The sequence below is a fragment of the Alosa pseudoharengus genome, unplaced genomic scaffold (assembly GCF_046254945.1).
Source record: "Alosa pseudoharengus isolate Yale_2024_CS ecotype anadromous, Long Island Sound unplaced genomic scaffold, YU_APseudo_1.1 YU_APseudo_1.1_scf_2, whole genome shotgun sequence".
NCBI classification, from domain to species: domain Eukaryota; kingdom Metazoa; phylum Chordata; class Actinopteri; order Clupeiformes; family Clupeidae; genus Alosa; species Alosa pseudoharengus.
This window is the reverse complement of record NW_027468663.1, coordinates 42,528,797-42,556,780: the sequence shown is the minus strand read 5'-3', so window position 1 is coordinate 42,556,780 and position 27,984 is coordinate 42,528,797. Positions and strand designations below refer to the sequence as shown.

At 41.3% G+C, this 27,984-nt stretch overlaps 1 protein-coding gene across 5 annotated transcripts; it reads right to left on the bottom strand.

Annotated features, from left to right (window-relative positions):
* LOC143134564 (uncharacterized) lies at window positions 1–27,984 on the bottom strand. 5 transcript variants are annotated; one of them, XM_076295041.1, is made up of 8 exons: window positions 27,639–27,984; window positions 26,334–26,504; window positions 23,476–23,748; window positions 4,324–4,429; window positions 3,707–3,838; window positions 2,717–2,750; window positions 2,402–2,606; window positions 1–1,640 (listed from the first exon to the last, which is right to left on the bottom strand). In XM_076295041.1, exons 1-8 carry the CDS (start codon window positions 27,933–27,935, stop codon window positions 150–152), a joined length of 2,709 nt encoding a protein of 902 aa, XP_076151156.1. In that variant the 5' UTR covers window positions 27,936–27,984; the 3' UTR covers window positions 1–149. The 5 variants fall into 5 exon arrangements, with proteins under 5 accessions (XP_076151156.1, XP_076151157.1, XP_076151158.1 ...); XM_076295042.1 differs by lacking the exon at window positions 3,707–3,838; XM_076295043.1 differs by lacking the exons at window positions 23,476–23,748; window positions 26,334–26,504; window positions 27,639–27,984 and adding an exon at window positions 20,325–20,759.

Below are 27,984 nucleotides of genomic sequence, written 5' to 3'. Positions count from 1 at the left end.
TTCAAAAGAGAGGTTTATGTTGGTGTGTGTTGAACTCACAAAGTATTTACACGTAAAAACTTAATACAATCTTATATAAATGAGTTAGGGCCATAAAGCAAAATTACAAAGGGATAATGACCCAAGTTTGATCATTTGAGTTTCCCCGTTCAGTCCGACTGCACCTGTTCTTCCTGGTCAATCACTGTCATCACCTCTGATGGCTTATGTTTGCGCTGGATGTGGTTCTTGAGGCTGACGTTGTGGTTGAAGCACTGCCCACAGTCCTGGCACTTGAAGGGTCTCTCCCCTGTGTGGAGGCGCATGTGGGACTTAAGATGTCCTAACTGGTTGAAGGACATATCACAGACCTCACAGCTGTAGGGCTTTAGTCCTGTATGTACCACCTCGTGTCTCTTGAGGTGATGGGGATCGCGGAAGCCCTTGTCACAAACATTGCAGAAAAACCTGCCATGTTCCCAGTGGGTCCTCCTGTGAGAGCTTCGACTAGAGCAATCCTCAAACCGTTTGGGGCACTCGGAGCAGCGGTACTTCAGCCTCTCCCCCTGGTGGGTCTCCTCGTGCTCCTGCTTGTCTTTCAGGAACCTGAAATTCTTGTAGCAGTATTGACAGGAAAGCACATAGTCTTCAGTGTGCACACGACTGTGTTTACGGAGGCCTGCCTCATTGATGCAGCGCTTTCCACAAGTCAGACACACGAACAGCTTCACCTTGTGATCACAGACATGCGGTTTCCGGCCTTCATGTGTATAGATGAATTTGCCACAGTCTGGACAAAGCTCACGTTTACGTTGATAACCATGAAATTGCTCCACATGGCTCTGCAGGCTGTCTAGATCACTGAAGTAGATGGCGTATTTTGGACAGTGCCATCTCGTTTCATTTCTGGTGCCTCCGTGGTCACTGCTGCCCACAGAACCCTGGTCTCTAAGGCTACAGCTGCTGCCTAACTCATTAACTCCATCGCTGGTGGCCTCCTGGATGCCACTGGTGATGGCATGCTGGCTGGCAGAAGTGATGACCTCTTCACTACTAATGCTGTTTGAATCCTCAAAACGATCACTGGAAGCAGTTTGTTTGTTATTGCTGTTGGTGTCTGGGATGCATGTGCGCTCAGCTGCTTGGCTAACATCACAAGAGCTCTCTTGGTCTGCAGCAGAAGGGGCCTCTGGGCTGATGGTGTGTCGGGTTTGTTGGCCGCCTGTGCAGAGCAGCTCCTGGTTGCACTTAATACAGCAGTAGAGCTGAGGGTGTTTCTGCTTGAGGCAGCGGGCACTGGTCTCTTCCCCACAGTCACAGCACCACGCAACCTGGATAAGCTCCTCCTCTTCATCCTCCTCCTCCTCCTCCTCCTCAAACTCTTCATCCGATTCTTCCGTGACTTTTTCAGTATCAGGAGCCCACTCATCATCGCTGTCCTTCCTTTTCCTCTTGGTTGGCTTTGGTTTCTCCTCTTCTTCTTCTGACATATCCTCCTCCTCTACCTCTTGTTCCGTCAACTCATAACTTTCATCGGTCTCTTCTTCCTCCATCCTCTCTTCCTCCTCTTCCTCCTCTTCTTCATCTATATTGAAGGTAATCTCCTCCCCCATGTCTATAGCCATGTCTTCAGAGGAAGTCGCTACAGGTGCCTCTTCTGCCTACAAGAAACAAGAATCATTCATTAATTTCATTGATATTATTGTATTATATGTCATTAACTCTTATCTGGTGTTTCTAGTGAATTCCCTACAGGGGACAATCCCCCCTGGAGCACTCTTTGGTATATTGCTGCATTGTAGCGGTCTCGTAAATGCGACTTGTAATTCAGAATCAAATCACACATACGTCTAAAAATTGAGTTGGATGTGTTCCAGTTGTTGTCGTAAGAACTACCGTATGTTACGCTACCGTTTGTTAGCAATTGTCTGTCGTTTGCAATCGTTACCAGATATAGCAACACCAGTTTGTAATGAGGTATTACACAGCATTTACACCAGTAAACATCGTAGCAACATAGCAACAGATAGAGGTTGAACAGTATTGTTTCAGTGGCCCCTGGGGTCAAACTCACAATCAAAGATTGTAGAACATAGCTCTGCTTTGCTCTAGAATCTTTGCTCACAATCTCCTGGTGTTCCATTAGGAGGCTCTGGTGCCTGACCACAAGACTTCCACCACACACCACATCAGTCAGGCAATAACTAAACCATGCTCCACACCTTCTAACTTTGGCCACTTCTTAAACAGCATACTCTCCTTTAACGCCAAAACACATTCATAAACACAGCAACTTTGTCTTAGGACAAAACTACAATGATCCAACAACCGCTGAACGGTTCATGAAGAGTAATCATACAGTTGGGATGTCCATCCTATCTGAAATAAGCACGAAAATATTCAAACTGAGCCAACCCTGTACCTTTGGACGGCCTGCTGGGTTAAGGGGCTGCTGGCTTGTCCACTCCCTTTTATTTCCACAGCTCCAGCACTGCTGCACCACGTAAAGAATGGACCCCTTGCGTTCCGTAGTGACGCTGCAGGCATCACTGCAGCATTTGAGGCACTTCCGGAACAGCTGTAGCAGGCTAGCAATCTTCACAACGACATCCGACATCAGGCCGTTCCTTCAACAACATAATTTTTGCACATAATTTAGAAAGGAATGATTCATTTTACATAATACATCTGACATAATAGCAATGCATGACAAACTCGAGGCAAGAAATCCATTTACCTGCCTTGTATGATGGCAGCGTTGCTGTTGGTGTCTGTAGACAAAGATCGATAAACGATCCAACTTTAGTACAAAGGTTTACTAAACCATTTACATAAATAAATAAATACATCCGATATATTTTCACTTCTTGTATCTTGTATGTGAGCCATGTGAAAAAGAAAAAATACTTTGCCGTAGCCTTTCACAATTTTTTCAGGAATTATACTCTGATGGTCATTCCGTGTCAATTCAGACAAAATCCAGGAAAATGGTTGCTGCATCGTTTTATATTTTTCTCATATTTGTCTACCTAATATTTAGGTCCCAAAACTAAGACCTGTTAAACATTTTTGTTAAATTCCAATGTTCTCATAATTTTTTTCACCCTTGACTTTCTATAATTTTTACACGTTCATAAATGCCTTATCTTGGAGGCCATTTTTGGCTTTTGAAGACAGACATGTTCTCAGTATGACTGGACTGTCAAAAGTTTGTACTGCATGCCCATTCGTTTTATATAAGGCCATAGATATGGAACAAAATGCAAAACTAGTGATATGAGGGTCTTGTAGAGCCTTGTAGAAAATCAAAGGGAATGTCATACAAACGTTTAATGCTTCAGTCATACTGAGAACATATTTGTCGACTTCCACCCTACACAGTTTGGACTGCGTATAATACCTTTTCTTACATTAATGTCCAAACATTGCTTGCCAGATAATGTGATTTTCAAGCTGTAAAACTGAGGTAATTTCAAGGGTTGAAAATAATATAAAGATATTGGATTTGAACAGAAATATTTTCCAGGGCTTGGTTTTGGGACCCATTCTTGAAATAGACGAGGTTTAATATAAACAAAATCTGAGATGGTGCTGCAACAAACAACCTTATTTGATCTGACATGGAATGACAGCTGAAACATCTTGGTGAATCTCAGTTCTAGCACTCATTTGTGTTATACACATACAAATGCGATTAGGTGCCTTCTTCACTGGACCGAACTCATACCGCATTGTGATGTCCAAACCGTAGTGTGAACCGAGCAGTGACTTCCCTGTACCGTTAACATCCTAGCAGGTTGCACCAGGAAGTCTAAACCCTCGCCAAGGGAGATGTGTGTCACTGCAGGAGTCTGAGTGGCTGGAACAGGAACAGAAACACACCACTCTCACACACACACACACACACGACCGAGGCCAGAGGCCCGGATTCTTTGTAATATCCCACCCACTGACAGGTGCCATGATAAGGAGATAGTCAGTGTTAATCACTTCACCTGTCCCTGGTCATAATGTTATGGCTGATCGTGTATATGATTGAAATATGTTACTATTTTCAAAAAGGATGACGGAAATATGGACTAGTTGCTCTTGTAGTGTAAGAGCTGGCATGGTATTTTGCATGATACAAACACATAACATCTTTTTGTAATGAAAACCATTGGATTAAGAAACGTTAGTTAAAGATTGATCAAAAACGTTGGATCAGCCCAGTTTAATCCACAAAAGAGCATTTGTGATCACCTGCAATTCTGTCATGTATTATGTTTCACTAGCATTTAATCTACAGGGGGGTACATATCACATACTAACAATTGTGCTACTGTTCTAACAACAACAACATACCTTTGCTTTCTGCATGGAGAGGCATACTCTCAGATGAACCAGTTCCTACGGTCACCATTTCTTGCTGGAGATCACACTGACGTTCGATGCTGTGTTTCTCCAGGGACTGAGAACATACCAACGGAAATAGGCCTTCATTAGTGGTCTTGCTCAAAAGTTTTTGGCTGAAAGGTTCTTGTACAACAGCAACTAAGAGCAGTCTGACACATATTCTATAAATGTGCTATTAATACTCAAGTACACAAGATGATGCCACTTACTTCCACCTTACTTAAATGCCGTTAACATGAGGAACAATAATAAACAACACAAATATTGTATAGAAACATTTAACCTTATAATGATGGCAGAAAACTACATACTTTAGATGTCCACTAACAATACACCTATAGCATTGTAAGTATGCATATCAAAGACTGGTTTCCAGACTCACTCCTTTGTGTCACTTTGTGAAGAGACTGGTCTCTCACAATTGGGAAACGTTTCTAACTCTAGCGTCGTAACAAGCTTAGACTTTGTTAACTTTAAAGTCATTGGTCCAACCTAACCAATTAGATTAATCAGGGATACCAAATGTCACTTCCTACTTCACCTAACTTTTATAAACTGATTAAAAAAAACCCACTGCCAGTCAGGCAATAATGTATTTAGGCCTACATTTGCCATAGATAAATTCTTCTGACTGCAATGTTTTGATGTTTGCAGGCGTTGCTACTACTGTTTAACACATTCACTTGATTTTGAAACTTGTCACAAAAACGGTGTAATTGAGTGGTATTATTGTTTCGAGCAGGTGTCCAAAATGCTGCTACACAAAAAAAGTAAAAGTGGCTGGGGCATCTTCTATGCTAATTTAGTCAGACTCGTCAGTCATGCTGGTTACAGCTGGGTACTTCTCCACGAGACAGATTTTTACCTTGACCAGAAATATCATGACATTTTTGTATCGGCAGATCTTGTGGCACGAGATCTCATCACACCCCTAGCATTGATGCCACACTAGTATCAGAGATACTTGGTGGACGTGGCCAGGCTACATAAATAAAGGACATGTAATGAATTCATATTTTGATTGCTGTTCTCCTCTCTGGAGTTCCTCTCTTTGCTTACAGTTTGAAACGTTGAGTTGATTGAATTTAGCAAGATATGTTTAGTCTGATTTGATCAAATTCACCTTGCAAAAAGATGCAAACTTGATTATGCATTTGTAACTTCAGAGAAATTCAGGTGCTAATTTAAAGGGGGGGGTTTTGCTAATCATTTGATTTTTGGAAGTATTGTTTATATTTCTACTGATTTTACAGAAAAAAATATTGTCTTGCTTCACAAATTTTAGAATTATATGTGCAGGACATTTCTTTATGTACAGCAGGGGTGGGCAAACTTTTTGACTCAAGGGCCACATTGGGTTTTGAAAATTGGCCTGCGGGCCGCACAACAACCAGACCCAGATTTTTTTTGTAGCCTATAATTTAGTATCAAAAGTATTTGTTTTAAATATTAAATTGCTTAAAAATACTGCTAATTTGATGCTGTTGAACAAATGTATAAATTGTGCACTGTCGCTTTAACGTTTTTAAATTCACGTTATTTCTCAATGATCTTCTGCCTGCTCCGCTATGGCTAGTGCTGTGTACCTATGGCTGTGCGCTCTCAGTTTTTAAATGGTCAGTAGTGAGAAATGCTGTTGCCTTCATGATTTCCTTTTAAAAGTTTCTTATAAGAAGGAGATATGAATTATCAACAATGACAAGCCAGCTGGAACCTGCCACTCTCTCTCCCTCTCGTGAGCGCAGACGCATTCCCAATTAAATGGATCGCATAACGTTCACGTTAGATCTGCTGAAAAGGAGATAACTAAGAGTAGGCCTATCATCTCTATTTAACATGATGTTTTGACATTGACATTGAAAACATTCTCTAAGGAGAGTGAAAAGCAGTTTTCAGTAAAGCTAACCAACGTCGTCTCTATCGCAGGAAAAAAAATAGCGAGCAGCCTGATCACCAAATTAAATGCTCGGCGGGCCGGATGAAAGTGATTGGCGGGCCAGGTGCGGCAGTTTGCCCACCCCTGATGTAGAGAGAGCTTGAAAATGGATCTGAAGAATTTGCACCATTTTCTTTCAGTCTTCAAAAAACTCTCTATTTAGGGATTAGATTTTGTTTCCATGGTGCTTTTTAGACAGGTCATCTGCTGGAAACATTAGGCCTAGTTTTTGGTCAAAGTTTTCTCCATGGATTCCTGGTCAGAACCCCTATTGGAACAGATTAAAACTTATTGTCCAAAAATCCAATATATATAAGTATACAAGTATATATATACTCTTTTGATCCCGTGAGGGAAATTTGGTCTCTGCATTTATCCCAATCCGTGAATTAGTGAAACACACACAGCACATAGTGTACACACAGTGAGGTGAAGCACACACTAATCCCGGCGCAACAACAGCAGTGCTCGTGGAGCAGTGAGGGGTTAGGTGCCTTGCTCAAGGGCACTTCAGCCGTGCCTACTGGTCGGGGTTCGAACCGGCAACCCTCCGGTTACAGGTCCGAAGTGCTAACCAGTAGGCCACGGCTGACCCAAAAAGCTATGGCCTATGGCCGCCGTATTCCAAAATGGCACATTTTTACACACTTTTCCTATGCTATGGGGACATTTCCAGTAACAACAGTGTCATTTTAGCAAAAAACTGTCATTTTCTATCAAATACATATTTACAGAGGTTAACTGATGATTTTAAAACCCTAAGTATTTTTCTAACAATTTTAAATCATAAAAAAAATCATAACTTTGTCAGATATTTGTCAAATATCAGAAATAATCAAATTTCCTTCAAACATACCTTTGTATCAACTTGTGTTCTATTGGATATAACCAGTTTTAAACTTCCATTTGGTATTTATGGCCTGCAGGCCTCACTGACCTGAGCTCATGCAAGTCAGAAAGGGGAAGATTCCATTGAGGAAAGGTTCCAATGGGGGCTGGCATAGAAGCAAAGAGGGGGAGTGAGGGTGTGTTTGTGTGTGTGTTTTAATGTACAGAAGTGCATATACAGTCCATCTGATCAATAATTATGTGCCTGGACTCAATTTTATACACTGACCATTTGTTCACCCATTAATTTGTAATGGCCAGTCATTTTTGACCGAAAATACACATGGGCGTTCTATGAAACAGTTTAAAAAGTTAAATAAAACACTCAAATTGTTATACAAAATATCAAAATTTGTTTTGTGTGTTCAGATGCCCTGTGTTAAAGGAATACGCCACCCCTAGGTGAAATTGGGTCACTCCCCGCAGTCCCTAGAGTTGGATGAGTGAGCCAAAGCGTTTTATAGCCGACCCAGCCATTGTCCTAATCTAGAAACGGCCCGGTTAGTTTTAGTTTAGCGTAGTCGCTGTAATCCGTCGATTCCAGCTAGCATGTCGTTGCAAAAGTGAATCAAATAACTCAAGATTTTTTATAATTATTTCTCGTAACCTGTACATTCACATCGAGTACAAATATCAATGCAAATTAACACGAAGGGATTTTCTAGACCAATTTAGATTTGGAACTATTTTCGGGCATAGCACCGGCAAAGCACCGCTGCCAGGCGCAAAGACAGTGTGCAACCCATGCCGACTGAAATTGAGTGTTTGTGCTGTGCAGAGTGGGATAAAATACTGCCATCTATGGTGCTCCCGAAGAGTAGCGTGACCGCACTTGTCACTGCTACCGACGACTTCTCAGCAATGATCCATTATCACAATAATAGAGTCCCGAAGCCATGACGTAGCGTTGCCAAGGCAGCAATTTCACTGGATCTAAACAAATCAATCTAACCATTGAAATCGCCATAGTGGTGGCTTTCTTAATCTATTTCAATAATTTTACAACGTTTCTAAGACATTAGTATATTTTTTTACACTGTAGGAATCACATACTACAACATATATTCATACCAACACGATCAAATACGTGACTACAGAGTTTTATTTTAGCATGGGTTTCCTCCGTAAAAGAGACCTGCATGTAACTTCACAGCATGCGGTTAAAATCCTTAAATTCACGGACGTGTTTTGGCTTTATTTTTTTGGCAAAAAACGTCGCTCTTAACAGCCGCCAGTCTTTGAGAAGACGTGAAATATCCACTGGAATTTTGTTTCTTTCTATTACACCTGCCAGGGAATCCGTGTTATGTGGCTAAGCTGCTGCCTAGCAGGTAAAACACGTTTAAATGGATATATTTATTTTTATTAGCTAGAAATGATGCCACATGTCTAAATTCAATGCTATTTATGCCACTTCGAAAGTTTGTTTAGATCCAGTGATTCTGCTGTCATGGAAACGCTACGTCACACTTCGGGACTCTATAGAGCATCACAGTCCCGCCCCTCCTCCGAGAGAGCTTAGTTTCCGGAAGTAAATTTCCCATTCATTTCTCCCATTGACGTTTTGGAAAAATCCGTATCTAAAGAGTTTTAGAGCATGTCTTAGGCTAATCAGCTACGGCGTAACTCATAAGCATACAACATATCATTTCGAGTGAAAAAACGAATAGAAAGTCCAAAAAAAGTACAAGACTGTGTACATATTTTAATTTCCAAACGAAGGAACTACTCATCCCATAAACCACCGGGCCTCACTGAAAAATATATAAGCAGCACGAACCAGCGCGAAATCATTCATTTCCAACCGGCGACAGCAGCGAACCCTCTCCTCCAAACAATGATTTTTATATAGTTAATAGCAGTTATTTCAGGAGTAATCGTGTAAATAATAGTGTTTTGGTATTGAATGTTATATTTACCATCGTGTATTTTATATCGTGTGTGTGAAAGCGGTTAACGTTAGCAACATTGTGCAGTGCTTTGTATCTGACTGCCATCCTGATGCATGGACCGGTGCATGGTCTGCTCTTGGACCACCATATTCAGTTTATTAACTTGAATTATTACACAAAATGTTCATTAAATGTACGAAGAAGTATTTCTACGTTAATGATTGATATGGCTCGTACAGTATGAAGGCTACAGTAGCCTAGCTAATGTTAACTAGCATTACCAACCTCCCTGCAAAACTCACCACACAACTTTGTAGGTTTGATAGGTCTTGTTCCTCATGCTGGCCCATACAAAACCCACAAGCTGACCCTCGACACACAACAGTCAATAATGTGACCCGATTTAAAGTGGTTTTCACCCCTTTGGACACTCTTGATTTCGTCCTTGAAACTGAAATATTCACGGGCCGGGGGCATGGACGGTTTGCTAACCATTTTACTGCAGTGTCTACCCGGTGGTAGCATCCAGCTTTGCTATCAGCTAGCTAGCTAGTTCAAAGGTTTAAGTTCTTAATGGGGATATACAGGGCTTTTTATGCCTCGTCTAAGTTGATGTTTCATATAAACAACAATTCATGTTCATAGAAACAACAAGGTCACTAAAACATAATATATTTCATACCTGTGTTGCAGCATGTAGGCTAATGTTAGCAGCATTATAATGACATTCTAATGTCTGAAAGGCTAATGATTAGCTAGCCTATCGGCTACCTGAAAAGTTAAGTGTTCAAACTAGCATTTACAGCGTTCTATTTGATGGTGTACTGGCCCTGACTAAGTTCGTGTGATGTATTAACCCCAATCCTTGTTGATACAAGTACCAATATTCGTCAAGAAAGTTTTAATTACATTAAGATTTTCGCCATAGGCAGTAAAAGACTCCGCCATCTTTGTCAATAATTTTCGCTGATTCAAGTTTCAAACTATGACTGAACGGCCTTTCCACCAATCAGAGGCATCACTGTGGGATTGTGGGATTGTTCAGGATTGTGGGTAATCATTCATTTGTCCCATTGACGTTTGGAAAAATCCGTATCTAAAGAGTTTTACAGCATGTCTTAGGCTAACCAGCTACGGCATAACTCATAAGCATACAACATATCATTTCGAGTGAAAAAACGAAGAGAAAATCCAAAAAAAGTCAAAGGTACAAGACTGTGTACATATTTTCATTTCCGAGCGAAGGAACTACTCATCCCATAAACCACCGGGCCTCACTGAAAAATATATAAGCAGCACGAACCAGCGCGAAATCATTCATTTCCAACCGGCGACAGCAGCGAACCCTTTCCTCCAAACAGTGATTTTTATATAGTGAATGTGCAGTTAATAGCAGTTATTTCAGGAGTAATCGTGTAAATAATAGTGTTTTGATATTGAATTTTATATTTATCATCGTGTATTTTATATCGTGTGTGTGAAAGCGGTTAACGTTAACGGCAGTGCTTCGTAACGTTACCTGACTCATCCTATGCTGTCATCACTGCTCAGTCGGGCTGATGCATGGTCTGCTCTTGGACCACCATATTCAGTGTATTAATTTGCCGTGAATTATTACACAAAATGTTCATTAAATGCACGAAGTATTCCTAGGTTAATGATTAATATGAATCATACAGTATGAAGGCTACAGTAGCCTAGCTAATGTTAACTAGCACTGCTAGCAGCATTAACGTTACCAACCTCCCTGCTTAACTCACCACAACTTTGTAGGTCTTGTCCCTCATGCTGCTGACCCTTACAAAACCCACAAACTGACTCTCGGACACACAACAGTCAATAATGTGACCCGATTTAAAGTGGCTTTCACCCCTTTGGACACTCACTAAAACATAATATATTTCATATGTTGCAGCATGTAAGCTAATGTTAGCTGCATTATGTAATGACATACAATGTCGGAAATGCATAAGGTTAGCCTGTCGGCTAGTGCTAGCCTACCTGAAATGTTTGAGTGTTTAAACTAACATTTACAGTGGTCTATTTGATAGTGTATTGGCCCTGACTAAGTTCGTGTGATGTATAAACCCCAATCCTTGTTGATACAAGTACCAATATTCGTCAAGAAAGTTTTTAATCACATTAAGATTTTCGCCATTGGCAGTAAAAAACTCCGCCATGTTTGTCAATATTTTTCCGCTGAGAAAGTTTCAAACTATGACCATAACGGCCTTTCCACCAATCAGAGGCATCACTGTGGGATTGTGGGATTGTTCAGGATTGTGGGTAATGAAGTACTTATCCAAGAGATCGCGAATAAAAGGCATTTATCTCAAAACAAGGTTAGTGCCCCACGAACTCTTGGTGTCTATAGGAGCATATACAATCGCTTAGTACAACCGTAGCTGGTTTTAAGTCTACCACGTGCAGTTAAGTTTTTATGGCTTACACCGCAATTGTCAATGGAGAAATTGCATTGACTTTTTACATCCGGCATCGGCTGTGGGCGGGACGCGATATTTTTTTCCCCAGGATGGTAGGGGAAGACTGTCTGTGATTGGCCAATACCGCCCTACTCTGTCTGTGATTGGCTGGGTTATGCATGAGAATACGCCCTACTCTGTCTGTGATTGGCTGGGGTTATGCATGATTGACAGTTGCTGCCTCTCTGGCTAAATCTGACGAGAACGTTAAAAAAACCAAAAGACAAAACTGATGGGCTTCTATCGCTAGTATACTTACAACCGGACCCGCGTCACACAGAGCAGGTTGTTTGCGCCATGCCCCTTTTGAGGGGAAAACATTCCCTTTAGAACAAGCCAAAGTGAACCGGTAGACATGCCGAAAAGTTGCAGGTGGGTTAGGCTACAGCTTTGCTGGCAAATAAATATTAGCCTAGTTATTAAATCTTTATGAAATTATTATATCGTTCATTAGTCTTCAAAAGACAAACAACTAACGTTACACCAAAAATGAATCAGACCAAAGAAACCAGAAATCTAGGCTAACACTTAACGGCTATGACAGAAATTATCATATCTCGGAATTATCTAACTAACATACTTTACATCTGAGCCTGTGAGTCAACTACACTACATTAAAATTCAAATATGAAGGGGAAAATACAGGAAAACAATTTAGTTACTTACCTGGAGACTCGATGAGATAGGCTACGAGTAAATGTCCGGGTATGACTGAGTGGGGTTGTTGTACCACTTCGTACTCGGGAGACTGAAGGGACATGTTTTTTATATTAATTGAATTAAGCTTTTGTAGGTATCTTTCACGGTCAACGACCGGCAAAGTGGTTATGTATTGAGTGGTCATATTGATTTGTGGTATTTTTTGTTATTATTTACTCCTGCGATTTCTGTACGAATTACGTTTATTGACCCTAATTTGCGTTGGAGTTAATGAGAGGGGTTGTTTGTTTTCCCCCCGAAAGGGGCGGGAACGTTTGTCACGAGTCAAGTTCCCGGATGTGCCGGTCTAACGTATCAGCCATGGGTAATTATAAAATATCCCACCTAAATGTCTGACAATGACATGTTTTAAGCCTGCAGCAAATAAACAGTCCTAAACTCCTGTTAATTATGTCAGTTCAATTTTATATTACCCTGATAACCTAGTTACCTTAATGCTATCCCTTCTATCTAGCACTACAGGTTGCTATGCTAGTTGTCAGTTTGGTTCTGGCTCACAAGGATGCACTAGCTAGTAGCTAGCGCTACCTATCAGTTTATAAAAATAAGTTGGGGGGAAACCCCCTTAAATACCGTAACACTTATTCATCATGTTGACAACATAGTCTGTAAACAAGCTATTTTACAGTCTTTGGTTGACAACTTCAACCCTAACCTTAATCAATGCAATCCTTGTTAGCTACAGGTTGCTATGCTAGTTGTCAGTTAGATTCTGGCTCACGAAGTTTAGATAGCAGCACCATGGCAGTACTACCCATAGATATATATAGAACACCTATCAGTAGGGAATTTAAAATAAGGTGGGGGGTTAACCCCCCAAACCCCCCTAGTGCTAATACAAACAACCTATTTCACAGTCTTTGGTTGACAACTTCAACTATCAGTTGCGTTAAAATTGTTCAACGTCCACGACCAGAATGATGATTTGATTACTACCCATCTCCATAGAAACGGACAAGGTAGTAGCCGGCCAATCACAGGGCAGGTAGGGCGGGACTCTTCCCCTACCATCCTGGGAAAAAAAATATCGCGGGCGGGACGCAATATTTTTTTTCTATGGAGATGGGTAGTAATCAAATCATCATTCTGGTCGTGGACGTTGAACAATTTTAACGCAACTGATAGTTCAAGTTGTCAACCAAAGACTGTGAAATAGGTTGTTTGTATTAGCACTAGGGGGGTTTCCCCCCAACTTATTTTAAATTCCCTACTGATAGGTGTTCTATATCTATGGGTAGTACTGCCATGGTGCTGCTATCTAAACTTCGTGAGCCAGAATCTAACTGACAACTAGCATAGCAACCTGTAGCTAACAAGGATTGCATTGGTTAGGGTTGAAGTTGTCAACCAAAGACTGTAAAATAGCTTGTTTACAGACTATGTTGTCAACATGATGAATAAGTGTTACGGTATTTAAGGGGGTTTCCCCCCAACTTATTTTTATAAACTGATAGGTAGCGCTAGCTACTAGCTAGTGCATCCTTGTGAGCCAGAACCAAACTGACAACTAGCATAGCAACCTGTAGTGCTAGATAGCAGGGATAGCATTAAGGTAACTAGGTTATCAGGGTAATATAAAATTGAACTGACATAATTAACAGGAGTTTAGGACTGTTTATTTGCTGCAGGCTTAAAACATGTCATTGTCAGACATTTAGGTGGGATATTTTATAATTACCCATGGCTGATACTAGCGATAGAAGCCTATCAGTTTTGTCTTTTGATTTTTTTTAACGTTTTCGTCAGATTTAACCAGAGGCAGCAACTGTCAATCATGCATAACCCCAGCCAATCACAGACAGAGTAGGGCGTATTCTCATGCATAACCCAGCCAATCACAGACAGAGTAGGGCGGTATTGGCCAATCACAGGCAGTCTTCCCCTACCATCCTGGGAAAAAAAATATCGCGGGCGGGACTGTGCAGCTCTATTAGTAGGACCAGAGAATGTCTAATAAGGGGAGAACTGCCACTCTCGGAAAACTTCCGGTTTCTGAACTGGTTGCAGTTCCTTATGTGGTTCCACATGAGGGCGCTCGTCCACGAGTGCAGAATGCATGGAGGTCTATGGAGCTGTACCCCTCAAAATCCATTTTTTTTCAAGTAATTTGAGTATTGCATTCGAAAGGGGAGGCAAAGAAAATACACTTGGTTGAGTATTATATTTTTTAAAGTCACTTAATTGTTCTAAAAAGCCTTTTAAATGTGTCAATGATGTCATTCATTAGCACAATGCTAGCGTGTTATGTGCAACAACGACCCAACCTGTAAGAAATCAAAAGGACATAAGTACTCGTTCATTCAACTTTTGACCTATAACCCATGTTGAAGTTATACAAACTACAATCAAATCTGAGATTTGTCAACGACAATCAGGTGAAAGAGACAAATTTAGCTGTCTAGTAGAGATGCGCGGATGGGCTATTATTTCAACCGTAACCGCATAGCAAAACTTATCATCCATCCGCACCAACGTTTTTTGACCAATTTTCAAATCCGCACCCGCCCGCCATCCGCTGGTTGTTTTAATGTATATGGGTGATGCGGTGCTGCTGACGTGAGGCTAGAAAGCTCTTGCCTGTTCTAGAAAGACTGATCCAATGCAGCAAATATATTAAAAGGCTAAAGTCCTACATTGGCTATGTTGTAGCCTATCCCCAGAATATCAGCAGCAAACTCAGTCTGCAAAAGTCTCCAAATAAAACGCAGCCTGCAGCCTACAATTGTATCATTGTAATAAAAAACGCAATTTAGCACATCATTTCAACATGCTGCTATTTAGCCTACTAATTAATGCCTATTGTACTTTATTTTTTGCAAAAAGAAAGAAATCCTTAATAAAATAACAAGTCATTCACATTATAGGCAACTTTACGCACTGTAACCCACCGCACAGCAGTGCAACGTGCATGTTTACATTTTTAGTAACAACTTGCTTGCTTGCCTTACACATCTAAGTTTTCCGACTATTTTTCTTAGCTTCTTTTTTCCGCTGTGGATGTTACTGAGCTTGTAGAAGTTTTAGCTCTTACGTTCTGAACATCTAGCACTGCCATTGCCCGATGTCAGTTCTGAGTCATATCACACCATAATCTGTCTCCCTTTTAAATGCCTATTCCCTGAATGGTAGGCTAAAATGACTATGTGTTTTATATATAATATCGAAACAAAATAACCCAGTCAGTCTCATCTACGAGATGTTTAGGCCTCCTCCAATACTGGCAGCTGGGCTCATAGGTTGCAGATTTGCTTAGTGGCCTACCAAGGCTCTGCAACGAGACGCGACATGGGAGATGAATCATCGGTCAACTTGCACTGTAGCCTATTCTACTTTATTATTGCACACTGGAGAGAAAAACATGCTGGTAGGCTACGATAGGCTACTTAATTTAAACTTTGTTACCTTTAGTGTGTGTGTGTGTGTGTGCGTGCGTGAGGGGTTGCTCAGTGAAACATCGGAATACACCAATTCCGCAACACCGTCTCTGATAGATAAACAAAGCAGCATGCATAGAAGCAACTAGGCCAAACTGCCTGATGAAAATTTGACTATTTCAAAGTGTGCTCGTTTTTTTCGGATGTAGGTAACACAATTTAACAATGTATAGGCTATATTTTTTTAATTTGATTGGTTCAACCGCCACCCGCCCTAATTTAATTAAAATATTATATTTCTTCACGTCATCCGCCCGATCCGCGGTTTAACCGCGGAGTCCGCGGCTGTAACCGCGAACCGCGCATCTCTACTGTCTAGCTCCATTGACTCCCATTCATTCTGCACTCATGGCGATCGCCCCCAGTGGAACTCTGGTGGAACTGCATCCAAAATTCGGTACAATGGGACTTAAAGGGGTGGTTCAGGATTTTGGACATAAGACCTCATTTCCAAGTAAGCAAGTTTGATATTTATCAGTGGAGACCGTTTTCAACACGTTTCATCCAGTCCTTGTAATTGCAGAGTTCGCAGGTGCTAGGCTAGCGCAAGTCAACGGTATGTGCTAGCCTGCCACTAAAGACAGTCTTACCCAGTCCAAAGTACACCCGAGGCAAATTCCAGACAATCGATGTAAATCTCTGTGTTGATAGAATAGTGTAAGAAATACAACTACCCTCGCATCGCGTTGCAATAGTTATACTTTGGTCCCTGAAGTTGGTAGTAGTCATTTTGCATCTCAGCAGCGGACTGATATTACCAAGGCTACTACTAAGTATCCCCATTGGAGTGCGCTTTACTGTTTACTTTTCGGCGCAGTACTACTAACCGGAGCAAGTATAATTCCGTCGTGGTAAGAAACTAGTCCCTCAAAATGTAATGCGATCGTTGAAATGCAAGGATAGAATAACGTTAGAAATAACAGTATCAAAACAGACATTTACATCGATAGTCTGGCGTTATAATTTATTTGCCTCGGGTGTACTGTGGAGTGGGTAAGACTGTTTTTAGTGGCAGGCTAGCAGTGTTGGGCAAGTTACTTCAATATCGTAATGTACTATGCATTACTTATTACTGTCATTTCAAAGTAATTTGTTACATTATAATATTACTGTCTCTGAATTGTAAGGCATTACACTACTATTGCATTACTTTTAAGTTACTTTCACCAAAATATCTAGAAATATGGATTTGCTATTCTAAATGCAGTTTATTACGCTCAATGCAGCTTGCTCTTCCAATGGAGGGAGATGTGGTATAACATAATGACTGAGCTAGGTTTAAGGCAACAGTAGAATGCAATAGGCGCAGTGCTCATAATGCAATACAAGGAACAATCATAGTCAGAATGTTAAAAACCGACAAAAGGTCAAAGTCTGGTAAATTGTGATAGAAATACTGTAACTTTAAGGCCTAGGCCTACTCAGTAAAATCAATAGAGAGCCTACTATATTGTAAATCAAAGCTTAAAGGAACCGTATGTAAGATTGTGGCCAAAACAGGTACTACAATTACTTTCAAATTACTGTAGAGCAGTGTATCCCCTTCCCCTCCCCTCTGACTGGCAGAGTTGGCAACCGGATGACGAAACACTACTGACTTTGTGATTAGTAGATAGGTGGAGGGTGGCACATTAGGCCAAAACACAACATGACAACATCAACATCAGTTGAGGGCTGCAACTTCACTTTTTAAATGACAAAATCCTGGCCAGACTACTGTTGTCAGTGATATAAGTATTTGAAATGAACATGATTTCTTAATGTCTAGTGACGTATCAGGGCAATTTTATGATTAATTGAAATACAATTTTTACATAAGGTTCCTTTAATAAAGACATGTCAAGATGGTGGCCTGCTGGCCATTTTGGTGCCCTAAGTGAGTGGCTTTGAGTGAGTGAAATTTAAATGATAACTCAAACACCTAAAGTAAAATAAAAGGCCTATTATTTATAGACCATTACTGTGTATTTTTAAACATTCATTTCTGAAGAAATGCTGTTTTACTTATAAATGGTGCACTGTCACTTTAAGAGCATTGATTTTTACGTTGTCATAATGCCCTTTTGCCAGCTCTTGTTTAGAAGCCTTATTTGTTTGAGTTACATTGATAGCACAATATTAACAATAATATGCACAATGTTAAGTTGTTTTAAGCAACCGTTTTGCGAATACAAGTGAATTATGAGCCTGGTATCCACCTAGCTATCTGAATGGAATGCGTTTCAGTCGACTCAGCATATCATGTGCTTCATGTAGCCTAAATGCTTGGAAAACGAATGATTGAAGACCCACCAATTCTAGTACTACGTGGTGATTGAGAGAACCCAAAAGGTATCAAACTTGCATGTAACATCGTGTTAGTGCATTTTGACATTGTAAACGTTATTGATGAAGAGTGAAACGCAGTTTGCAGTAAAGCTACTATTCATTGGTTACATTTGGGTGCCCCCTCTGTCCTTTGGTGCCCAACGCAAAGTGCGTGATGCGCGTGGTGGGAGCGGTGGCACTGCCAGGCTACACAATCTTTTTCTGCATTTCTATCCCTTTATTCTCTTCAATTTAAGTTCACAGCACAAAGCTGACATGCACAACAGCATAGTTTGTGTTTTATCAAGAATCAAAAAGATTAGCGTGGCACTACTTTAGTAACCTGACTCCGCCAGATGGATTTGCTCCGCATATCCACCTGGGAACTTTTCATTGAAGAACTTTTGGGAAGGGGCGGACATACTGGTTAGCTGATTGGATAAACCATCTGTCTATCACCACCTTTGTTGGTTATCGACTGGCCAAATCAACCAATTAGATGAACAAAGTATTCTTCTAATGCCGTTTAACATACAATTAAGTTAGGTAACGTGACAAACGTTAAGATGTTTTAACTAATGTTTTAACCATTTATGAACCTAATCAACGACAATTCCCATCAAGTTTTCACGGTAGGCCCTACACTTCTGAAGAAAGTATATTCCTCCATTATGAACTGGAATCAGCCGTGGAGGATGTCTGTGTCGTTCATTCCTCCCAGCTGCATGGCTGAGACTCATAGCTTCACAGTTTACCCAGGAATACTTTCTAATTTGAATAAAACTTCTCTGTGGATGCCGTCATGTTGTTCGTTGCGTCACACCTCAACCCGCCTCAAAGCCAACGCTGATTGGACGTTCGTTTGGTGAACTGCTCCAAATTTTCTTTAACGGAAAGTATCCAGACTGATCTGCAAGTGAAACCCTGAAGCTCGCGAGATCAGCACGAGGCTACTACTTTAGATGTTTCATTAATTTACTTGTGCTATTTCGCGAGCTGAGAGATCTTTCGGTTTCGCACACAAAGTGCACTAACTATTATGTTCTTCATAGCCTTGTCTCTGACAAGCTGAAAATAATCAGCGTAGGCTTATGTCCATCCCGCAAATAGAGTCCGCCTGCGAGTCTGCTGCAGCCACAGTCATATTCAACCAGTATCAGGAGATAACGTTCTACTATTTTGCGCGGATTTTTTCTCCTCTGTTGTTCTCGCGTGGTGTTTGCGAATATGTATCAAAACAAAACAAGCGCTTAATTTTGGGTTAAACTGCATTGTAACACGCGTTACTGAAGTTTGTACCGAGTAAATATTACCCGATTTTTTTTTGTAATGCCTTACATTACCGCGTTACCGCAAACAGCAATATATTACAGTAATTACATTACTTTTGTAACGCATTACTCCCAACACTGCAGGCTAGCACATACCGTTGACTTGCGCTAGCCTAGCACCTGCGAACTCTGCAATTAGAAGGACTGGATGAAACGTGTTGAAAACGGTCTCCACTGATAAATATCACACTTGCTTACTTGGAAATGAGGTCTTATGTCCAAAATCCTGAACCACCCCTTTAATACGGAGTGGCAAGGCTCTCCGTAGACGGGCTCTGGTAGGACCTATTGTTTGTGACGTTATCCTAAACAAAGATCAAACACTCATTTTGACATGGGAAGAATGATCGCGCTACAAATTAGCTAGGCTACTGTAATTAGCTGGTTGGTTGGGGACTGAGTCTTTGGAGCTGGTAACAATGCCATCCAACCAAAGATTTTTACTCAACTGACATAACGTAACGTTATGTCAGTTGAGTAAAAATCTTTGGTTGGATGGTCGATTACATAAACAGTGACTTCTTTGCAACTTTCTTATCAAACTTTGCAGTACACTCGAGTCAACAGAGCGATTGTATGTTAAGTGTAACTAAGCCCCACAATTATTTAATTCCACAGGTAACGGTAAAAGGTAAAGTCGTCATATTGTCAATAGGGTGAAACGGCAGCCTAATGAAGTTATACAATAAAACTGGAAGCGACAATGTGAGTCGGACTAACGTTTCAGTTATAACGTTAGCAATGCACAACCTAAGGAAGGATAGAAATAAGCCTATTTCACAGTGTCCAGGTGTCCGGCCTCGTTGATGTTAATGATGCCTTAATTGGCAGGGTAAAACGTCTTCCTGCTTTTGTCTTTCCTGTGGACTTTTCTTTTGCTGTCTATGGGACAGTGCTGTTCCACAGGAAGTTGATTTACACAGCGGCCCCATCTTGTGAAATGGGCTAATTATACTTACAGGCATGGATAATGAACACTGTTCTGCCTCTGTACTGAAAATGGATGGGACGGCCGTACCCTTCAGATGTAACAGCATTTTTCTCGTAGCATACTGCATTTTCTCTTCGTAGTCCTCCGGTTTGAAATGCTCTTCGCAAACACGATACTGATTGATTTTATTCACTGGTGTTGTTGCAGGAATGCCGAGGGCAGCAAGCCAAATATTTCTTCGTTCCACTGGTTTTGGAATTACGTGAAACATTATGTTCGTGTATGTCCTCTGCTTGTTACCGCAGCCCTTCACACAGCAAATAACCATTTTTCCCCAGTAGATGTGAAACCAAAGTCCTTCTAAGGCTATATAAGTGTCTCTGGCGAAACTAACTTCAAAATACTAGCGCTGGTGTATTGCCGGAATTTGAGGGTTTTCAGATGCTGCGTGATGTCTTTGCGCCTGGCAGCGGTGCTTTGCCGGTGCTATACCCGAAAATAGTTCCAAATCTAAATGGGTCTAGTCTAGTAAACCCCTTCGTGTTAATTTGCATTGATATTTGTACTCGATGTGAATGTACAGGTTACGAGAAATAATTATAAAAAATCTTGAGTTATTTGATTCACTTTTGCAACGACATGCTAGCTGAAATCGACGGATTACAGCGACTACGCTAAACTAAAACTAACCGGGCCGTTTCTAGAGTAGGACAATGGCTGGGTCGGCTATAAAACGCTTTGGCTCACTCATCCAACTCTAGGGACTGCATGGAGTGACCCAATTTCACCTAGGGGTGGCGTATTCCCAAAGCCAAGAAGCCTCATGGTAGTGAGAATAAGTTAACAATATTTTTTAGAGAGAAGAATTGTCAATCGGTCATATTTGACTGCAAACACAACAGGATAAGTGCTCAGTTTGATGAGCCCATTAGGAGACCTTTGCCTGTGAATTGTTGGACTCTTTCTCTCCTCTTGAAGAGGTTTCTCTACTGCTTCAGCAAAGTCATCCAACAACATGCCCTTTGGATCCTGTCCCGTCTATTCTTCTGCAGTCTGTCACACCTGCTGTTCCGACAGCAGTCATGCATGTGTTTAATACTACTACACTCAGTTCTGGAATAGTTTCTTCTTCTTTTAAACAGGCAAGGGTTATGTCTTTGCTAAAAAAAAAAGTACACTTCATACAATTGACGAAGAACTACAGACCTGTCTCCCTTCTTCCTTTCTTGTTGGCTTTGGAGGAAGTGTTCTTTAAGCAAGTCTATGACTTCCTGTATCAGAACAAACTGCTAGACCGTATGCAGTCTGGTTTCAAGAGTGGTCATTCTACTGAAATTGCTCTGTCTGTGACTGAAGCATTGAGAGTAGCTAATGTAACCTATTTACATTTACTATTACTGTTTAACCCGCATGGTTCAGCCCTGCACACGCCCGGACTCAAACCTGTAAACAGCAGCACCTCAAATCAGGAGTCTGCTCAGTCATCAGTATTAATTCTAATAGACTTACCTGCAGCCTTTGATACTGTAAACCATGACATTCTCCTTTCTACACTGTCTGAACAGGGAATTTCTGGGAAAGATCTTGGTTTGAATCCTACCTTAAAGGGCGTTCTTTCAGTGTGTCTTGTATCAAAGTATCATGACCTCACCACAGGTGTGCCAAAAGGATCAGTATTAGGGCACTATTTACACCACTTCCTTGGGTGAGACCATTCACTCCCATGGATTTGACTCACTGCTATGCGGACGGCTTTACCTGTCTTTACCACCTGAGGACTGTTTCCCATCAGATTTATGCATGCCTGATATTTCAGTCTGGATGACAGACCGACACCTTCAACTTCATCTCTCAAAAACTGAGCTTTTGATGTTTCCAGCTAAAACAGCTATTCCCCAACAGATTAACATCCAGCTTGACTCCTCTTCACTGACCCGAACTAGATTGGCACGCAACTTTGGTGTCATAATTGATGACCGACTTAATTTCTTTGAGCATGTAGTCTGAATTGCAAAATCGTGTTGGCTTGTCCTTTACAACATTAGGAAGAATTAGACCTCTGATACAAGATTCCACACAACTTCTTGTGCAGGCCATGGTTATATCCAAACTGGACTATTGTATTTCACTGTTAGCTGGCCTGCCTGATTGTGTAGTAAGATTGTTGCAAATGATTCAGAATGCTGCAGCACGCCGGGTCTTCAATCAGAGACATGTAACTCCTCTCCTACTCTACCTTGACTCCTTTAATAGACCTTGGCCTATAGGACACTTACTGGATCTGCTTACGGCTATCTCAATTCTATGATCCAGCTGTACATCTGATGTGTGCATCTGTTGTGTCGACCAGCCATAAACGCTAGATCAAATTCAAGACTCTTTTCCTCAGTGGTAACTCGTTAGTGGAACGAGTAGCCCAGTGCTCTCCTTCCTGTGATAGTTTAGGCCCAAAATCCCACATTTTTTGACATTTTTATAGAATTTATTTATTTTTTTGGGCTTTTTTATGCCTTTAATGCGACAGGATAGTGGAGAGTGACAGGAAGTGAGTGGGAGAGAGAGTCGGGGTGGGATCCGGAAAGGACCACCGGGCGGGAATCGAACATCGCCGGCGTACGGTGCAGGTGCCCCAGCCAGTTGCGCCACGGCTGGGGTCATATTATTGAATATTGAGTTTTTGGGAAAATGTCTAAATGCCATATGTTTTAATCTGTTTAAGTTAAGGTACCCAATTTATTTGAACTGTATTTAACCTGTAAGAGGTTTATGTTTGAAGGAAATTTGATTATTTCTGATATTTGACAAATATCTGACAAAATTATAATTTTTGATTGATTTAAAATTGTTAGAAAAATACTTAGGGTTTTAAAATCATCAGTTAACCTCTGTAAATATGTATTTGATTGAAAAGAATATTTTTTTGCTAAAATGACACTGTTTTTACCGGAAATGTCCCCATAGCATAGCAAAAAGTGTGTAAAAATGTGCCATTTTGGAATACGGCGGCCATATTGGATTTTTGGACAAAATTCAACATGCCCCAAGTTTTAATCTGTTCCAATAGGGGTTCTGACCAGGAATCCATGGAGAAAACTTTAACCAAAAACTAGGCCTAATGTTTCCAGCAGATGACCGGTCTATTTTGTTTGTAACTTCGTCAGGGGAGACCAAGGTTTTACCTCATTGTTGACATCCATAAAGAGTGATGGCAGAGCATCAGCCTTGAGCGTTAAGCTGGCAGCCACACAGGACTGTTTCTGCTGCCAGTTCGTGAAGCAGTCAGGAGTGAAGTGGACGCTGCACACTGTGCTCGAAGAATTAACTGGATGCTTCAGTCTGCCGTCAAGGAGAACCATCCACTGCTGCAGAGTTGATGGGTCTTTAGGGAAACTCAGGAGTTCTTCAGTTCTGTTGCAACCTTGGATGATGCATATTTCTGACATTTTTGAATCCTGCAAGGCAAGGCAATTTTATTTACAAAGCACCTTTGAAACACTGCAGTAATTCAGTGATATTCAGTTTACGCAGGTTTTTATACCCACAAACTGGGAACAGCATTGACAAACTGGAGACAGCATTGACAAAAGGCCTTTTCACACTGCCAAAATCGCAGCGATTTTATGTACCAGAATCGCGGAACGACTGTTCCTTTCACATAGACCGAAGCGGAACGGCAGGACAAAGTGTCTCACCAAATTTACTACCAGGCCCCTAGACATTTTGCCAACTTTTTTCGTTCCGGCACCAGTGTAAATGGGTCAAGGCGGAAAGGGGAATCTGTATAGCCTGCTAACAGTGCGCCTATTGTTAAACACCTGAAAAATATTAAGCTGCTGTTTTCTTTTCATGACGAGCACTAAGCTTGAATGATTTATGACTAAATGGAATGTTGCGTTTTTAAGCGCCAGAACTGCTTATCATGTCATGTGACAAAGTTTACACCAATCATCATCTTCTAATGTATCCTTATGTTGAGATGTCCATTCTCTTTGCCCTAGGCTATCATTTGTGCGCGAAGCATGTTTCAATTAAGACAGTTGCCTACACAAGCTATTTTTATTGTTGTAATATTGAATGATTTCATGAATAAAGCGTTGAAAAATTGTATGCACAGTGCGTACAGGATTACGGCTGGAAGCGCCACTGACCAAGGCCACAGTAGCCTGTGAACCTTGATTTTCAAAGGGGAATCACGGCCAACGCAGGGGGCAACTCTTCTCTTCTATTTCCCTTCCAAATTACTTTTTTTTTGTCTGAAGACATCGATCGCAAGAATCTAACATTCTAAGCAACAGCAAAGCTATGAAATGCAAGCTAACCAAAGTGCAGTCGGTTCTCCCGCCATGGTTTTGGAAATCACACACCTGCTGCATCTGAAGGCCCACGCATAATAAGGCCTACGACTATCACTCTACACGCCCCCTATTGCACGTCACATTTTAATTTGCTAGCTGATCCTGCCTCCTGGCTCCCCAAAATGCCGCATCATGTGAACAGATCAGCAGGCAAATATAGATTTCGATTTCGAAACTAACATCATTACCTCTTGTTGCTGATTGGCCCAGCATCCTGGTGGCTGAGGGAAATGTTTGCATATTGTCAGATACCAGAGTACTATCTCAGTGTAATGAAAATTAACTGAGACACAAGACTGGCAGGGCCAGGCTACTCAACTTATACTTTTAACGTCCAAAAGACTTTGTACTGTTGCCTTGCCTCCTCTCACACACTGACACCTTCCACCTAATGGCCCTGACTCACTTACCCGACGGCCAACTGTCGTCAGAAAACGCAGTGGACTAATCATTTCTGGTCATTTTTTATACAGTTATTGCACTGTCAAGATCTTCTACAACAGACATGATGGCGAAATCTAAATGTCTACCTTCTAGCAACATTGTTTTTGTAGGGGAGAACCAGGATGAATTAAACAATTAAATTGAATTTACAAAGACATCATATCATACTGAAAGCTAATATTTTGTCAATAGCAACTTACATCTGTCCACTGTCAAACACAGTAGCATTTTCAGCTCTGAACAAAATCGTTCAGGAGTTCTTCTGGTCCGAATCGCTCTGGTTCGGGCATAGTTGCTCCACAATGGAACAAGTCCAGAGCGAACTTCCTGACCTCAAATATAGTGGGCGGGGCTAAGTTTGGCAGGCATCCAGGCTAAAATTTGGCCACTTCTGATTTGTGAGCATGCTTAGTGCATGAAAAGCACAGCACACCTTTTAGGTGACCTACACTGTCTGTCACACAAAGACATCATACTGTATATGTGATCAGATTAGGGGACAGAGCTGCAAGTTTCACAATTAATTGCAGCCTCTGCGATTAGGTAATTGCATTAGTTCAAATTGAGATTTCAATTAAAAATTGATTAATTGTGCAGCCCTACATCCTTGTCGCAATTTTGGATGGATTTGCCTGATACAGATTATGATGGAGCGCAACAGCGTAGTGGTGTAGACCCGCAATTGCAGTTACAACCATCACATCACGGAGTTCAATGCGCTAAATGATGTTTTATGCCCCCAACGTTGTCTTCAAGGCAGCACTGCCTGGAAGGCACTAGGGTTAGGCATGGGTTAAGGTTAGGGTTAGGGTTGGGGTTAGGTTTAGGTGCCATTAAGTCAGCGGTCTGGAAGACGACGTTGGGGGCATAAAACACCATCGAGCGTTCAATGCTTATTAGGAAATAATATGTAAGTACTAGAAATCTGTTGGGAGACGGAGGCCGCTTGAAATTTGGCATCGCAATTCTCTACGCAGGAAAAACCCTGCACACAAAGCGTTACTTCAGTGATGTCGTAGGCGAAAGGTAACACTTGAAATGCAAGGCTTACCTCGAACACTTGAAATGCAAGGCTTACCTCTAACAGCTGAAATGCAAGGCCTTACCTCCAACAGCTGAAATGCAGACTTACCTCTAACAACTGAAATACATGGCTACCTCTAACAGCTGAAATGGAAGGCTTACCTCTAACAGATGAAATGGAAGGCTACCTCTAACAGCTGAAATGGAAGGCTTACCTCTAACAGCTGCCATGTTGGAGGCCGTGCAAGGTATGTCCTGGATAATGTTGTCGGTTCTGAACCTGACAGGGACAGTATCAGTGTAGCGGGCAGACCATTCTGTTTCACACCGTCTTTATGTGGGGTCTTCTTCAGGGTGGACTGTGAGATTGCAGTCAATTCTGAGTCCTTCAGATCAACAGAAACATCAGAGCAACTTACATCAGAGCCACTTATTTCCATTTCCATAGGCCTACATATGACATGACATTCCTTGCCCCGCCCCACTCTCACTCGTAACGGACCCGTCGCCCCTCCTCTGCATGTACATTTAAAAAAATATTAGAGAGCAATTTGCAAGTTGATTTCAAAACTGATTTTACACTTCATCTTGTCTGAAAATGTATTTTTAAAATGTATACATGTACGAAATAATATGTTTTACAAAACCTACAGAAAGTAATTCAAAAGAAAGAGTGTCCATTTTAAGCAGGCTCCTAAATATACCTCTCCTGCCCACAACGCGTCATATTACGTAGGAGGAGGTAGTCTTAAATTGGTGCTTAAACTCTGTCATTGTGGGTGTAGATACAAGTCTGAGCAATGGTGAAAGACAGAGTATGCCGTTTTTTTTAGAAAGTCATAATTAGGGTTGGGCACCCGACCCAAATGGTAGTAACTGCATCGAATAACAACGTGGATTTCGGGGCCTCATTTCGGTGCTTAAATCGCGTTTTTTTTTTGTACGAGGCATCACTGCATGTCATGCGTCATCTCTACAGTAAACACTGGATGTATAAATCAGAGGGGTGCACCACATAGGCGAGTGGACAGTGTTTGACAGCTTGCGGGAGCCCAAGTAGCTTTAAAGCGATATCACAAGCTCCTGTCAAAATCTAGGCAAGTGTTTCTGCTTGTTGGAACTGTCATGATAACTCTTGCCAGAACATCAACTAGCCAGATGATAACAGCTGTGAGGGAGTGCAGGGGAGTTAGATTTGGATTAAATTTTAAACTATAAAGGAAGTTTTGTTTTGTAATTGTTCAATAAAACCACTTGTTATGGATTTTATATGGACTTGGGAGTCATTTTTACTCAAAACTAATGGCTGGGATAGCACCCCTAAAACCCCCTGGATAACTATAACTGTATCGCACATTATAGACAAATACACGACTTGTAAAAAATGCAGTTACAGCTCAAAGTAGTTTAGCCAACGTTATCTCAGTCCCGCCCCCACCATGTTTACTTTAGGTATCGTGTATTGGGCTACAACTCAACGGACAGGCTAATAAAAGAAAAAAAGAATTCAAATACATTACCTCTAGACCGCCAACAGCTTGAGCGGCTTTTGGAATTGCATTTTTCCTCAAGCGCATTCGTTGTTTTAAGTCACCAAATCGTCTTTCCTGGGTCAAGTCATCCGGGTCAAAATGTGCACTGCAAATTCGTAAGTCTCTCTCCTTCAATGTGTCAACCGGCGTGTTCATATCAATTTTTAAAATCAGCAGCCATTGTTTCAAAATTTGTGAGTCGTGAAAAGGCAGCCTGTGGAAACTCACAGGATTGAACCATCGCATCTGCGTCCCGCAGCCAGGATAGGCACAAACACGAACCATAACTCCAAAAGTTTGCCCCGCTGTTCAACAATCTGCTCACACACCTCTC